We start from the raw sequence: 15304 nt of genomic DNA, 5'->3' as shown, positions 1-15304 counted from the left end.
AACACGCACACAGGAGACATTTAAGATGAAAGAGGAGCCTCCACGTTGCCACCCAGCACCAGCCTCCCAGTTGTGTGTGTTGATCCCACCTGTCTGGCTGATGGCAGTGGTCACGGGCGGGCGTGTGTGTGAAAACGAGGTTACACCCTCTTCTCTAGTGCGATGCTGCGCTTTTCACGTGACTGCCTAACCCTCTGGAAAGGGGGGCAGAGCCCTGGGCTCTGGCTACAGTGATGGGGTACATTTTGCCTGCAGGAGGGGTGGGCCAGGAAGAGCCCCCTGAACTCTTACACCTGGAGGACTAGCCTGCCGGAGGGAAGCTTGAACACAGCAGAGCATCCAGGTTGTTCAGGATGGAGAGGAGGAGCCTGGGCCAGACTCAGATAGTCCCAGGGGACTGGGGGGGGGGGGACAGGTGCCCAGGGGGAGGAGAAAGGGATTCAAAGCCGGGAGGGACGTCCCCGGAGGGGGAGGGGCCCAGAGAAGCGGGCTCCTTGCAGGGCAGCGTCCCTAGGGCCCTCGGGCTCTGCGAGGTTAGGGTTACGTGATGCCAGGTTCCCTCTATAGCTGGTGGGCGCCGTAGTCACGTTAAAAGAGGAGGGGGCACTGACCCTGAGACAAACGTGCCTCTGAATTGTCCTCTGCCAGTTCAGTCAGGGGCCACTCCAGCCACTTACTTGTCTCTGAGATAGTTGTGTCCAATTTGCCCTGAAATGTCCTCGATGGCCGAGAGGATGTGGTCGAAAGCCTTCGGGAGGAAAGGCCCGTGGGTCAGGTCACTTGGGTGGCCCCTCCCTCCCCCGCCCCACCCCTTCCTCCCTCCCCCGCCCCACCCCTTCCTCCCTCCCTCTGCCTCCTCCTTCCCCCTCCCTCTCTCTCCCTCCCCCTCCCTCCTCCCTCCCCTCTCCCCCTTCCTCCCCTCCCTCCTCCCTCCCTCTCCCCCTTCCTCTGTCCTCCTCTTCCCTCGCCCCTCCCTCTCCCCTCCCCCTTCTCCCTCTCCCTCCCCTTCCTCTGCCCCCCCTTCCTCCTTCCCTCCTCCCCCCACCCCTCCCTCCCCCTCCATGTACCCGGCCATGCAGCTTCTCATTGAGCTTGGGCTCTCGCTGTTCACTCCTCTTCACCTTCAGCCACTGCACCAGAGGCTTGATGGTCAGGCCCTGGAAGACAGGGCACGCTGACCCTGGTGGCCGGGACAGGCCCCCCCGAGCCCACACCGCCACCCCCCCCCAGGGAAGGAAGGGGCTGCCCTCAGCCAGGTCCCCGGAGGGAAGGAGCCCCTGCCACGGGGTCACTGGGTGGCCTTGGAGGCCCGGCGGGCTCCCGGGATTCGCTAAAGCAAAGCGAGGCCCTTCCCGGGCATGTCGACTCAAAGAAACATTAACTGGGGCTTCGTTAACCAGCAACAGCTGAGGAAGGACGTTTTTGGGCCAAATCGTGCTGCGTCCCCTGTGGGGCCACATGAAAACCTACAAAACGGCTCCTAGTTACTAAAATTACCAAACCCAATTAGGCCTGGCGCCTGCGAGGGTGGGTTCCAGCGGCGGGAGGCGGTCCCGGTACCTGGACGATGACGGTGAAGAAGATGACGATGAGGGTGGTGCTGACGAACAGGTTCTTCTCCTTGACCTTGTTCTCGTCCAGAAGGACCACCAGGGCGAAGGCCACCGCCCCGCGGAGGCCGCCGTAGGACATGACCACCTGGTCTATGATCTCCAGCTGCACCATCCGGTACCGGTTCAGGATCCAGGTCTGCAGCACCACACCTACGGGCCCGGCGGGCACTCAGCACTCCCGGGAGGGCGGCTCTGCCCCTCCATCCCCGCCTCGGAGGGCTGCGGCCCGTGACCTGGCCCCTCCCCCGACGTCCCTTGGACCATCTGCCAAGCTCCGCGCACCCGGCAGCTCTGGAAGAGCTCGAGTCTCGCTGGGGCCATGGCTGAGACGGGCCAGGCCTTGCACCTTGGTGCCCTGGTGGCTCCAGGACCAGAGGTCACCCACATGCCTGGCATCTGGCCCTCATCTGGCGATGGTGGGCAGAGCAGGCACTGGTCACCTGGTCCTTCTCTCCCCCAGTCCCCCACCCCCAGGCCCTGGGTCATGGCACCTGGTCAGCACCACACATCTGAGGCTGGGTGAGGACAGCAGGGGCTTTCTGCCTCTCCCATGCCCAGGTCCAATGCCTTGGCTGCCAGCTGTGCCCGAATGACCACATCCAGAGAGGGTCAGTGGGAAGCCATGTGGGTTCCCTTGGGTTCCAGAACCTTCCATTCTGACTTCCAGGTTGTGCCATCTCAGTCATGAGGCCACAAGGCCATGAGAAGGCCTGTCCTTTCACTGAGGACAACCAACAGCCAGGCCACTCTGAGGCTCCACAGGGGGCTGCGAACTGGGGGTAGGTGTGTCCTTGGTTCCAAGGACCCTCCTGCAGCCAATCCCTGTCACTGCTCTACCATTTTCCCGTCATCCCTCCATCACTCCCCATCTGCCACCCTCTTTCCATCCCCCGTCCTCCTCCCATCCCCCGTCCTCCCATCCCCCGTCCTCCTCCCATCCCCCGTCCTCCCATCCCCCGTCCTCCTCCCATCCCCCGTCCTCCCATCCCCCGTCCTCCTCCCATCCCCCGTCCTCCTCCCATCCCCCGTCCTCCCCCTATAATCCCCATCCCCATCATCCCCACCCCCCGTCTTCCCCACTGTCCCCTCCATCATCACCCTGTGCCCCCTCCACCCTCACCGATGACCCGGTACACGGAGATAAAGACCAGCGTCAGGAGCACAAAGGCTGTGTTCCACTTCCAGATGAGCGGGTCCACGGCCGAGATGCCCAGGAACATGAAGATGATGGTCTCGGCGCCGCTGGCCAGCATCTTCATGGTGTAGCGCACGGTGGTGGCGGACTGCTCCGAGATGTTGGCCTTCACGTACTTCTGGCAGCAGATGCCGCAGAAGGTGATGCTGGGACATGGGGACAGTCCGCTGTGAGCCCACAGACCCCGTGGCCCAGGGCCCACGTGCAAGGCTGGCACCTGTCTCCCCTCTGGCACCTCAGGGCCTCTGCGTCCTGGACAAACGCCTGCCCCACTGGTCAGCCCTCCCCTTCGTGAGCACAGGGTCCCCCAGGGGATCAGCACCCTGGACTGGACACCCGGGCCTCACACCCTGGCACCGTCTGTGGGCCCCTGGAGGGGCTGCCTCGGTTTCTGTCCCGGGGAGGGGCTGAGGCTCAGAGCACCTGGGAGGGGCTGTGTGGGGGCCCCTCCCTGTGGCGCCTCTGAAACTGCAGACTCCTCACATTCCATGCCCCCACAGTGAGTGGGGAAGTGGGCCAGGCAGCCGGGGGTCTGGAGGCAGGCCACCCTCACCTGGGCGGGTCCCCGCCCTCCTGCCAGGGCGCCGGCCCTCCTCCTGGTTGAGCACCCCAGCCCGTGGGGTGCAGCCTGCCGGCGTGGGAGGACTCACGCCAGGATGGCCGACAGCGACAGCATCTCGGACGTGAGGTAGGACAGGTAGGACAGCACGAACACGAAGCCGGGCTCGATGGTGCGCACGTGCTTGGTGAAGCGCGTTACCAGCGAGAGCAGGAAGGCGAAGACGACCCCCACCAGCGTGCCCCCCAGGCTCACCACGAAGAAGGACACTGCGGAGGCAAGGACGCGGCTGCGGCCCTGAATGGCCCTTTGTGGCCGCGGCGTGGGCCTTCTGGACCGCTCCTCGTCGGGGTTGCCTGTGACCCCCCGGGGCGCCAGCAGCTCAGCACACAAGGGGCTGATTCTCTCGGAGGCCGGAGGCCGAGACCGGCTGTTGGCTCCTGCCTCGGCAGGGAAAGCGCCCACGGGAGGCCCGGGCGCCCCACGGAGGAGGCGGCGCCAAGACCAGCGGCCCTGGGGCAGGGTTGGCAGCAAGGACTGCCAGGCTGCCGTTGTCCCTGCCCAGAGAAATGCCCAGGACCTCCCAGATGCAGGGTCCACGTCCCCCTGGTGGGTCTGAAGGGGCAATGACCTTGCCTTGGGGGTGGCTGGGGCCTGAAACTCACTGGGAGGGACCTGTCGCTAAGACTTTTCCTGCCCAGGCTGTGGGCCCAGGGTGGGCCCGAGGCTGGAGCCCAGCCAGGCCCAGGTCTGTGGCCCGGCAGAGACGCCGCCCCGAGGGTCTACGTTCTGGAGAAAAGGCCGCCCCTTCTCCCCTGAGGCACAGACCCGCCAGCCACACACCTAATCCCTTCACGCAGTCCACGCCGGTCACCTTGTCACCCCCCAGCGTCACGAAAGATTCAAACACGTTGTATAGGACCTGGGGGACAGAAGCAGACAGGACACCAGGTCAGCCCTTGGCCGGCCGTCCCGGCCGCAGGACCCATCGCACGGAAACTGAAACCACAGGGAGGAAAGTCGGGTGTCCCAGGAGGGCGCGTCCCTAGGCAGAGCCCTGCAGGTGGGACCTGGAGGCAGGAGAACCGTCTGGAAGGAACTGGAACCTTCAGGAGAAAACCCGGCCTCTTCCACCCTCAGCAAAGCAGGGCGACGGCCATTTCCTGTGACAAACCCTGAGTTTCGTTTTCAGGGACCTAGCAAAGCAGTGGGCCTCCAGCAGTGGGACGGTGCCCTGGTGTCTTTGCCTCCTGCCAGGTGACTTCGTCCTGGGCTGCAGGGAGGGCAGCAGGGCTCTGCTGACCGTGGGGCAGCGAGGGCCTGGGGTGGGCTGTGGGCCCCCAAGAGGCATGCATCTCTGCCCCCAAGTCTGTGCTCTCCAGGGGCAGAGGGAGACGCAGACTCGGGCAGTGCCGATGCCCCTGGGGCTGGGGGCACGGGCCGCTGTGCGGGTCATGGGGCCAGACCCCAGCCGCCCTGCTTCTTTACGAGAAGGTGGGTCGTAGGAAGACCAGCCTCACAGAGACTCCTCAGCTTGGGCAGAAGTTCAGGCTTCTATGGAGGCATGGAAGCCCTGGGCATTTAGAGCAAAGAGGGCCCCGCGCATCCCTCTGTCTGCACAACCCCAGGGGGCCGCAGGGATGGACGGGGCAGTGGCTCAGACCCGCCGTTGACTGATGGGCAGGACGCAGCGGCTCTGCGCGGCCCCCAGGAACCCCGGGGGACCCACGGGCCGAGTTTGGGGGGTGGCGGCTGCGCCGATGTCCAGACTGTGCCCTCACACGTCCCACACCGGAACGTCACTCTACACAGAACCGAGGCCGCCTCGCAGCCTTGCGGGGTCCTCCCGCCCCTGCCAGCCGCCCGGGGGACGGGCACACCTGGCTGGTCCCTCTCCTCAGTGCCCGTGAGGCTCTGGTCACCCCCCGCTTCTCCGGACGGTCGGGAAGGGACAGCGGTCTTGGGGGTCCGGCCATGAGGAGACCAAGGGCCCAGGGGAAAGCGGGGGAGAAGCGGGAGGCCTCGGGGAGCGGCGGCCGGCCCCCTGCGCCCGCGGACTCACCACCGTGACGGCGTCGTTGAGCAGCGACTCCCCGAAGACGATGATGAAGAGCACCTCGTTGACGTGCACCTCCTCGAACACGGCCAGGACGGCCACCGGGTCCACGGCGGCGATCAGGCTGCCGAACAGCAGGAAGTCCAGCAGCCCGATGTCCAGGTCCCCTGGAAGACAGGCGGCCGTTGCGGGGAGCCCTCGCCTGCCCCCGGGGCAGGAGCGTCCCACTGGCGGGGCCTCTCCACGGCCCCCCCGAGCGTCTGCCCTGCCCCCGGCCGTCCCAGGAGGACCCTTCCTCGGAGCCTGGAGCCGCGGCTGCTCTGCAGAGACCCATCCCCGTCCTCCAGCCCGGGGCGCCCCGCCTCTGGGTGTCCCCGGGCGCCGCACAGCTCCACCACCTTGGCCGACACCCAGCCTTGACCGGCTGTGTCCAGGGGCTAAGCGCAGCCCTAGTCAGCTGCGGCCCCTCGGGGAGCAGGAACCCCACCCACTCCAAACCACAAGACCTTTCCCTGGGCCCAGGGGCTGGAGGAGGCCTTAGGTTGTTCCATCAATGCAGTGTAATCGCACCTGCAGGACCCCCGCAGCTCAGGCGTCTGGGAGGCCTGGCCAGGCATGTGGCCGGGCCTGGTGGGGCTGCCAGACGGCAGTGGGGGCTCAAGGAAGCATGCATGCGCCCCACAGGGTAGGTCAAGGTCCCAGGGAGACTTCCCCAGAGACGGGACCTTTGGCCCCTGTTTATCACGAATCTTCTTTGAAACTGAGATTTCGAGGTGGGTCTCGATCCTCGCGGTGGGGGCGGGGGCGCCTTGCTCCTCCTCTGGTCAGAGGGAGCGGCCCTCTGGCCCCGAGTCTCGTCCAGCTGGTGGAAGTGTTTGAGGCCGAAGCTGAGTATGGACCGGCACCCGCGGTCCCCAAATTACCGGAAATTAATGACCGAATTACCAAAACACGACACTCCTCTCTGGACCTCCCTGCTGCCCTAGTGCCAGCGGCTCCGCCTCCGCCCCCAGAACCACAGCGTCAGGGGCTGTGCTGCGCGGCGGCCGTGCGAGGCCTCAGGCGGCCGACCTCACCCTCATCTGCTCCCGTTTCCCAGGCAGCTGATGACCGGCTCCCGGGAGGGCGGGGCGCACCTGGGATGATGCCAGGGCTCAGCCACGACACCGACACCCGCACGGCAGGAAACACCAGCAGGAGCTGCAGGCGCAGGGGCAGTGCGAGGAGGAGCCGTCGTGGCTTCTCCCCACCCGCTTGAGTGGAAACTAGGCCCAGGCCTTCCGCTCAGGTCCAGGTTTACCTGGGCTGCATCGTCATGCTGCTGGCCTCTGCTAGCAGGGCCTCATCCTCTTTCCCCCGGGTCCTGGAGCTGGAGGAGTGAGCCGGACCCCACCTCCAAGGGGAGGGCCGTTCCTGCCCACTGGCTGACCTGGTCAGACCAGACTTCATTCGAAAGAAAGTAGGACACGTGCCTTGGCCTGGGGATGTGTGTGGACTGGCAATGGACTAATTAAACCTTTTCTTTTTGCTTTTTTTTCTTCTCTTTTTCCTTTGTAGGGCCGCACCCGCGGCACATGGATGTCCCCAGGCTAGGGGTCGAATTGGAGGTAGAGCTGCCAGCCTACACCACAGCCAGAGCCGCAGCCACACGGGATACGAGCCGTGTCTGGGACCTATGCCGCAGCTCACCGCAACGCCAGATCCTTAATCCACTGAGCGAAGCCAGGGATTGAACCCACAACCTCATGGTTCCTAGTCGGATTCATTTCCGCTTCGCCACAACAGGAGCTCCTGGACTTTGTTTTAAGCCAACCAGGAAGGTTAAGCTATTGCTGAGCACCGCTCTCACCCTCTTACGTCTGTGTCCTGCGTCTGAGCGTTCTTACACGGGGCTCAGGAACCCAGGACCCTCAGAAGCCCCCGCAGGCGGCAGCACCCACTCACCCATCAGGCCACTGAGGAAGACGCCGTAGAGTGACAGGCCGGTGGCGGCCGCGTTCCACACGGTGCCAATGACGGCATAGAGGAGGATGGTGCCCAGGTTGCCAAAGAAGAGCCGGTTGGGCATGAAGTAGCCGGCGTCCAGCACGATGGGGGGCAGCAGGTAGAAGAAGAAGAGGGTGGGCGTGAGGGTGAAGGAGGCGATGTGGTCGGCCGCCCAGACGATGCCGCCCAGCACCAGGCCCAGCACGATGAGCAGTGCGCTCTCAGGGACGACGCTGGTGACCTTGTGGGACAGGTGGAAGCCTGTGGGGGAGGAGAGGGGTCAGAGGGGCCAGGAGCCCACGAGGAAGGGGAGAAGGGGGGGCCATGACCCGATAGGGGAGGGCAGGGGTCAGGGGGCCGGCCTGGCCCCTCAGAACAGACATGGGCCTGGGAAGCCAGGCTTGACATCTGGCCTGTGGCCCCATTCCCCTGGCCCTGCCCATCCCCCTGGCCCCAAAGACACCCTCCTCAGATGTCTCCAAACCTTCTGCTCGGAGCCTGGCCCCTCCCTGCACGGGGAGCCCCCATGAGTGAGGCTGGAGGGCTGCATGGTGTCTTGAGGACGGGTCCCGGGCTAGGTGGGCAGACAGAGCCCCGTCTCCAGCCCCCTGACCCACTCAGGCCTTGTGCCTCTAGTGGCACCTGGGGGCCAGGGCCCTCAGCCCACATGAAGCCTTAATCTTCTCGGAGGGTCCCATGCAGGCTGTCCCCCTGCCAGACTCTCCCAGGTTGGAGAACCCAGGAAGAGGGCTGGCGAGGCGGGCTCCGGGCTCGCCGGCAGCATCCAGTCCCACCACCCACATGCAAGCTCTCAGGCGACAGCGAGGCCCCTCGGCCCCCTTGCCAGGACCTCAAGGGAGGCCATCGCACAGACCACTGGGGCAGTTCGCCTTGGTTCTAGTTTAAGACTCAGGAAAAAAGTGACGAGAGTCTGTGTTAGAGGGAGGGTGAGCCCGGAGGCCAGCTCCCTGGGTGTCCCCAGCCCTGCCCTGCTCCTCAGCCAGAAGGCACTGCGGCTCTGGTCTCACCGAGGTCTGTAGGCTCGCGTCTCCCGGGGGCTCTCCGGGCAGGGGAGGGGCCCTGATGGGGGCAGAGGGGCAGGCATCCAGCACGGCCCAGACCCAGCTCTCCTCCCGGGACCCAGGCGCCCAGGCCGCCCTAGGCTTTGGGAAGAGACCTGGGAGGCCGTGGCCTCCCCGTGGCCCGTGGCCCCACTGGCCAAGTGACGGCCAGGGCAGCCCAAGAACCGCTGCGGGTCCCAAGCCAACTCTGGGCCCGGAATCTGCACAGGCGCGGCTCCGAAGGCCCCGGGGTCGCACAGCCACAGCGAGGCCTGGGCTCGTGCCCTCCCGCCGAGCCTCCCCCGCCGTCCAATAAAGTCCACGGACGGCCAGCTTGTCTCCCCTCGTCATCCTGATGGGCTGGGTGTCCAGCAGCTGTGCTTAGACAGAGCCACTCCTGCCCGCAGCCACGTCCCCTCCCTGCTGGACTTTCTCTCAGGAGCAGGTGACATCCGCTTCCACCCCCACCAACTCCCAGCGAGCCCCGAGGAGCCACGTCGAGAGCCACGCAAAGCCCCTGCCGTTTCCTTCAAACAGCTTCCTGCTGTTCCCTTTGTCCCGGCTGAGCTCCAGCAGGGGTCACCTCGGGGGGTGGGGAGGAGCCAGGAACCCTCTGGGCGCGTGGCGGGTGCCTGGCCAGTGAGGCTTGGGGGAGGCTGGCGGCCCTCGGTGCCCACTGTCTGGGGGCCTCTCTGAAGACGGGACCCAGAGACCAGCTCCGCAGGTCACTGGGCCCTGGGCCAGGCGTGGGGAGCAGGGGTGGCCACTGATGCTAGAAGCGGCCATAAGGGTGGCAGAGAGGGACGGCCAGGGCTGGCTTCAGGCCCTGGGGCTCTGTGTTTGGTCTTTCACCAAATCTCTCCCCAGATTAGAGACCCAAGCAGGTCTGGACGCTGTGAATTTACCTTTGACCCTGCAGGGCCAACAGGGCTGAAAGGTGCCGAGGAGACAGGTGAGCCTAAACAGCAACCACACTCTGCTCCTCAGGAACCCAGAGTCCTAACCCTCCGCCACATTCCTGTGTGGCAGCCGGTCACTAGAACATGTTATTAATTTGTAAAATGGTGCATGAGACCTGGGCTGACTTCAGCCCAGGTGCCTTGCTTGGAAGGAAGCTTCGAAAACCCACAGAAAGAGCAACTGGAGCTTTTTACCCCCAGAGAAAGAAATACACACACACACATACACACACACACAGTGCGGACGGACAGAGGGGCGTGCTGTTGGACACGCACCCTGTGCAGGGTGGGGCCTACTGAGTGCTCCCCTGTGTCCTGCAGACCCCATCGCAGCTGCTTGCAGGTGGCCCTGCCCTCGTCCCCGCGGGGGGGCGGGGGAAAGAGCCGTGTAAGCACCTGTCCCTGGGGGGCATTTCTTCCTGTCCTGTGAGCCGCGTATGCTCGGCCTTCGCTGCCATGTCACCAGGTTATCAGCCTTTTCTTACTGACAGGGGGACAGGCGGCTCCTCACGCACGCACGGGTGCAAGTGCCTCTTCACTTTCGAAGGAACGGCCGCTTCGCATCTCACTGCTTTAGGTCGTCTTGCTCCCTGCCGACACCTCCTGCTCAGGTGCATTCGCTGGTGTTCTGTTCTACAGGAGCCGAGTTTTGGGTTATGCTCTAAAAAGCCGGTCCACAAACACTCAATTTTAAACATTCAAGTTTGGACATTCGATTTAACTTTCCTTGATTTGAATAAAGAAAATATTTAAAAACAGTCCCGAAACTGAAGGACCTGCCCGAGCCCAGATGGAAAGCGCCCCCGAAATGTTCCTGAAACCTCTCGTGTGGGCGTGCCACCCCCCGCCCCGTGCCCGCGAGCATCCCCGCGGCTGCGTGGCTTTGACCTCCCGCCCCCCACAGCCCTTCCTGTGCCGTCTCGGGGGCATCGCCCACATCTGCCCTGCAGGCCTGGAGCCAGGGCCACGCGGCCGGGTCCCATTCACAGAATTCCCCGCAGGAGCTGTCCGCTCTCCGCCTGCGTCAGAGGGCCTCCTCTTGTCCTCGAGAAGAGCCTCGCGGCGGAGGATGATGTATCTTCGCTCGGATTTTCCTTCCTCCCCCGACACGGGTGACGGCCGTCGTTTCGAGGAGGCATCTGGTGTCCTCTGGGCCCACACGCGGCTCTCGAGGGCCCGAGGAGGCAGATTCCCCAGGCGGCCTCCCCTCGTCCCCGAGTCCGTTCCCAGCATTCACCTTCTGTCCCACCAGTGGTCCGACCCCGGCACGTCTGTCCTGCTCCTGCTGTTTCTAGTTTATGTGTCAGCTCTCGTGTCGCGTCAGTTCTTTACTAGTTTTCTCAGCCACGAAAATCCTCTTGATAATCTTGCCATCATTTTATGGTCTCAGTTGAGCTTGTTTTATTGACTTTGTGTTCTGACCCTTTCTGTGATGGAAGCTCTGTGGGACTTTCCTTCTGTTCCTCTGGGTGGCCCTTCCCTCCTTGGCTCCCGTCCCTCCTGCGTCAGTGTCAGTCGCCGCTGCGTCCACACCCCTCTGCTCTCTGACACAGGGACACCGCTGACTCACGCCCGCTGCCTTGGAGGCTGCGTGTCCTCCCTCAAGCTGGTTCGGGGGGCTTGCGGGTCTTCCTGGGCCCTGAGAGCTCTGCGTGGGCCCCTTGCTGCTGGCGCCTGGCATCGGGTCGGCTCCGGCTTACTGGCTTGTCTTTCTGGTCTGGGGTGAGGGGAGCCATAGCCGGTGGTTGGTCCTTTCTCCATCGTTGCCCAGCGGTCTGGGGTCTCTGGTGGACGGGAATTCTTCCCGCGCCGTCCCGACTGCCTGGCACCGGTCCGGCCCGGGCTGGTGGCTCTCCCCTCCCCGTGACCACAGGTCAGACCTCAGTCTGCATTGTAACGAGCTAATTAAATGGAAGACTTGATTGGTTTTAAATGGCAATTTGTTAGTAGCTCAGCCATTAAGCCCATAATGGGCGTTTCAGGAGTCAGGGGGCCAAGCTCTGAGGGCCCTGGGCGTCCGCTCCAATGCGGCCGGGCTGGCGGGGCGCTGGGCCTCCCTCCTGGGAAGAGAGCATGCGGGCAGCCTGACCCAGGGCTGGGAGGCCACCCTGATGCTGGGAGGGCAGAGGAGGTCTGGGGCCTGGAGGGATTCGTGCGCCTTGCCCGTAAAGGGCCAGCGTCCGAGCGGGGCCCCGACGCACCAGAGCCCTTCCAGACACGGGCTTCGGGGGGTGGCTCCAACCTGGCAAATAGTTGAGGTGCCGATGCGGGCACGTGACCCTGCTCCTAGGACTGACCAGACAGAGGAGAATGACGGCAGGAGACAGGCCGGCGTCTCTGTGGAGGCAAGTCAGGCGCTGCAGGAGCCCGGAGGCCCCAGGAGCCCAGAGAGGCTGGGAGGCCAGCACGCGGCAGGGACTCCAAGCCCGCAGGGCGCTGGTGGCCAGGCCTGGAGAGTCACAGCCAATTAGGCACAGACGCGTGGCTGCGGGTGGTCACGGAGGAACAGGCTTTTACTTCTAATTACTAACCCCCTGACGGGCGATAAAGGTCGCGAGGTGCCCACCGGCCAGCTGGCCCCCTCTGGAGCTGGCCCTGGACAAGGCAGTGCTGAGGGCTCAGCAAGGTCACTGCTGATGCTCCCCATGGCCCCTCGGATCGCAGCGGGGACCCGGCCTGGGGTCAGGGACCTTACATGGCCCCCGCCCCAGGGATCTCAGCCCGATTCGGCTGAGTCCACACAACGCAGCCACACAGTAAATCCCTTGGTTTTACTTTAACGCGAACGAGCTGTAGATGGTCACCCCTGCCTGACGCAACAACCTGACCACAGCGAAGCGTCCAGATGTAGGTGGGGAAGCCACCGGCGACCCTGGGAGGACGTGCGGCCAGGGCTGGACCCGAAAGGGCGCCTGCTCAGGGGCAGACACATGCACACACACACAGGTCCCAGCTCTGACTATCCGGCGTCTCTACAGCCACCGTGTGGGATCCCCTCAGCCCCTTCCAGGACCCAGGCTGGCGCTGGCTCAGCTCCCCACCCGTCCACGAAGGAAGAGCGGACACCCTCACTGCGGCCTCCACGCCACTGGCTGAGCTTGCTGAGAACCGTGGAAGGAGCTGTGGGAAGGGTGCCAGCCTCCGAGCCAGGGTGAGAGGTGAAGATGTTTACAGTGTCCGAAAATATGACCTGATGGACCCCGCACCTCCCGCCTGCCAGGAGGACCTGGGTGTGTGCAGGGTCCCGCCGGAGCGAGGGGCCCGGCTGCCCCGGGTAGAGCTGTGAACAGGACAGCTCCCGGGCGGCTGCGAGGCCGGGCTGGGGGCTGCTTCCGGCCTCACGTGCACCTTTTCAGGGCCGGCCCTGCTGCCTCCAAACCACAGGATGTTTGAAACGTCGCATGTTTGCAAAACCCAAGCAACCTTTGTCAATTTTTGAACTGGAAAGTGAACGTTGTTAGGGAAGCAGCAGTGGCTTCGAGTCTGAGCCATTGCGCACAACGCCCAGGAGCCCTTTTCCTTAAAAGACCCCGTCCTGCGTTCGCGAGCACCCCCGGCAGGCGGCAGGCGCGAGGCGGGGCTGACTCTTGAAGTCCAGTGTCATTTTATACACTCGTACGGCGACGTTGCGCGTGGCCTGGCCTGAGCACCAGCTGGCTCCTCGGCCGCCCGCCCCGCGCGGCACCCTGGCCGAGAGCCCCGCCTCCGTCCGCCTGGGTCAGCGGCTCCTAAGCGCGCCCCACACAGGGGGTTCACAGCTCGAGCTTTGCTCTCTCGGGTTCCATGCCCGGCTCTCACGCAAGGACCCGGGAGAAGGCTTCGTGATTGCCTTCAGTGGGGCACCACTGTCCCAGTGGGCCACCTATCAACGGCGTCCAGCCAACTATCCCCTGGGTAGTGAACACGAACCCTGGAAAAACACGTACAACAAACACCACACTGGAGAGACCAGACAGAGGCGGAAGCCAGACGGCCCTCCGCTTCGAGGAAGGGACGGGTCCTGGCTGGTGTCCCTGTTTTTGCATGGCTTTTTTCCAGAGGGTGGGCCCCAGCTGGAGCCATGCAGAGGAGCTAAAACTCGGATGGAAACCTCCAGTCTTCCTGGACCGAAAACCCAGAGGATATAGATCAGGGTGACGTCAGCGGCGGCAAAGAGGGGTGACATTCCGGGAGGAGAGAGCCTGAGAGGACGAACCCCAAATTCTGTGGGAGGATCCTCTCCATCTCTGGATGATCCTGGAGGACTTACACACAGAGGGGCAGGTCCCAAGCAGCCGGCAGTAGCTGAAAATCCAGAGGTTTCAGCTGCTGTCAGCACAGGGAGGTGCATCTGGAGTTTCGGGCCAGTCTTGGCAAAATCGCAATGCGGCAACGACACCACCCCATCAGCGCTCTGCAGAGGAGCGTAACAGAACACAGACCCTCCACCGCGGAACAGCCACAGTGGCCTGGAAACAACCCAACAGTACCTGATACGTGAAAACCAGGCAAACAGGGTCCGTAAATCAGCGAGGACCTTGGTCCAGACACGAATTAGCAGACGAGGCTGTAAAAACAGCTAGTATAACCACGCTCAAGGATGTAAAAGGAACTATACTCGCAATGAATTAACGAATAGTAAATCTCAGCGGTGGAACAGGCATTGGCGATTTTTTTCCTCAAAGAGCCCGATGGTAAATGGTTTCCGCTCGTGGGCCACACATTCCGTTTTTCAATTACTCGGCTCTGTCCCTAGAGCACAAGGCAGCCATGACATCCATAAACAGCCGCGGCCGTGTTTCAATACAACTTTACTTACAAAACAGGGAGACAGCCCTTGGGCGTGGTCTGCGGGCCGCTGACATAGACGATATCTAGAAAAAGCAGAGTTCTAGAACGGAAGAGCTCAGCCTCTGAAATTAAAACGCCTGCAGGCCTAACAACAGGGAGAGCGAGCAGAAGAGTGTAAACTTGAAGACAAATCATTGAAATGATCCAACCTGGGTGTTCCCATCGTGGCTCGGCAGTAGCAAAGCCGACTAGTGCCCATGAAGACGTGGGTTCAATCCTTGGCCTTGCTCAGTGGGTTAAAGGACCCAGGGCTGCCGTGACCTTTGGTGTAGGTTGCAGACTCGGCTTAGATCCAGCGGTGCTGTGGCTGTGGTGTAGGCCAATGGTTACAGCTCCCATTTGACCCCTAACCTGGGAACCTCCATATGCCGTGGGTGTGGCCCTAAAAAGACCAAAAAAAAAAAAAAAAAAAGTGTAAAGTGAACAGAGCCTCCGTGGCCTAAGGGACAACAGCAGAAGGTCCCAGGTGGGTATAAGTGGAGTCCTAGAAAGAAATGTGAGGAAAAATGGGGTAGAAAAGAAATCTGAAATAATAATGATCAAGACGCCCCCAGTTGGGTGAAAGACAAATGTGCAGACCTGAGATCGCGTCAGATCCGATGGTTTCTCCTGCCTTATCTCAGGTGAAGCTGGAACAGGGGCGAGAAAACCGAGGGTCCAGGGCAGGTATACTCGGGGAGAGGAGAGCTAAAATCGCAGGTCAGAGGCGAAGGGGGCGCCCGGACGTCGGGTGAGCTGGGTGGGGGCTGGGCCACTGAGGCCTTAGTCACAAAAGAACTCGGTGAGCTCGAGCTGTGACAGGTACAAGGGCAGGAACCGGAGAGGCAGGTGGAAAAGGTCCAGGCCCAGGTCCCCTGCCAGCGCCACCCCGACGCCTTCCCCAGCGTGAGATGTGAGGGGCCGTAGCACGGCATGTGCTCGTGACTCTGCTTTTACAGAATGAGGAAGCGGGAGGCTAAACGAGCCAGAAAAGGCATTCTTCAAAGTTTTAAGGTGGAAAAACATAAAAAATTAATGACATCATAGGGCGCTCTTGTGGGAGGAG

At 63.1% G+C, this 15304-nt stretch overlaps 1 protein-coding gene across 7 annotated transcripts in view; it reads right to left on the bottom strand.

Annotated features, from left to right (window-relative positions):
• Window positions 1-15304, bottom strand: part of SLC9A3 (solute carrier family 9 member A3) — a 78590-nt gene that overhangs the window by 7487 nt on the left and 55799 nt on the right. For all 7 annotated transcript variants that reach the window (XR_014830861.1, XM_085001771.1, XM_085001772.1 and 4 more), the window contains exons 2-9: window positions 7368-7670; window positions 5430-5590; window positions 4211-4289; window positions 3459-3636; window positions 2734-2954; window positions 1561-1763; window positions 1068-1157; window positions 678-748 (exon numbers count right to left, since the gene is read on the bottom strand). Coding sequence is in view for 6 of the 7 variants with exons in the window: in XM_085001771.1 (XP_084857897.1) it covers window positions 678-748; window positions 1068-1157; window positions 1561-1763; window positions 2734-2954; window positions 3459-3636; window positions 4211-4289; window positions 5430-5590; window positions 7368-7670 (1306 nt within the window). In the remaining variant the exon portion in view is untranslated. The remainder of the gene's footprint in view (window positions 1-677; window positions 749-1067; window positions 1158-1560; window positions 1764-2733; window positions 2955-3458; window positions 3637-4210; window positions 4290-5429; window positions 5591-7367; window positions 7671-15304) is intronic.

Source organism: Sus scrofa, chromosome 16 (genome assembly GCF_054392235.1).
Source record: "Sus scrofa isolate SSC_HxYL_T2T_F1_AM1 chromosome 16, Sscrofa_HxYL_maternal_Yorkshire_Landrace_v2.0, whole genome shotgun sequence".
Lineage (NCBI taxonomy): Eukaryota > Metazoa > Chordata > Mammalia > Artiodactyla > Suidae > Sus > Sus scrofa.
Note: the sequence above shows the minus strand (reverse complement) of the source record. Positions and strands in the feature narration are given on the sequence as shown.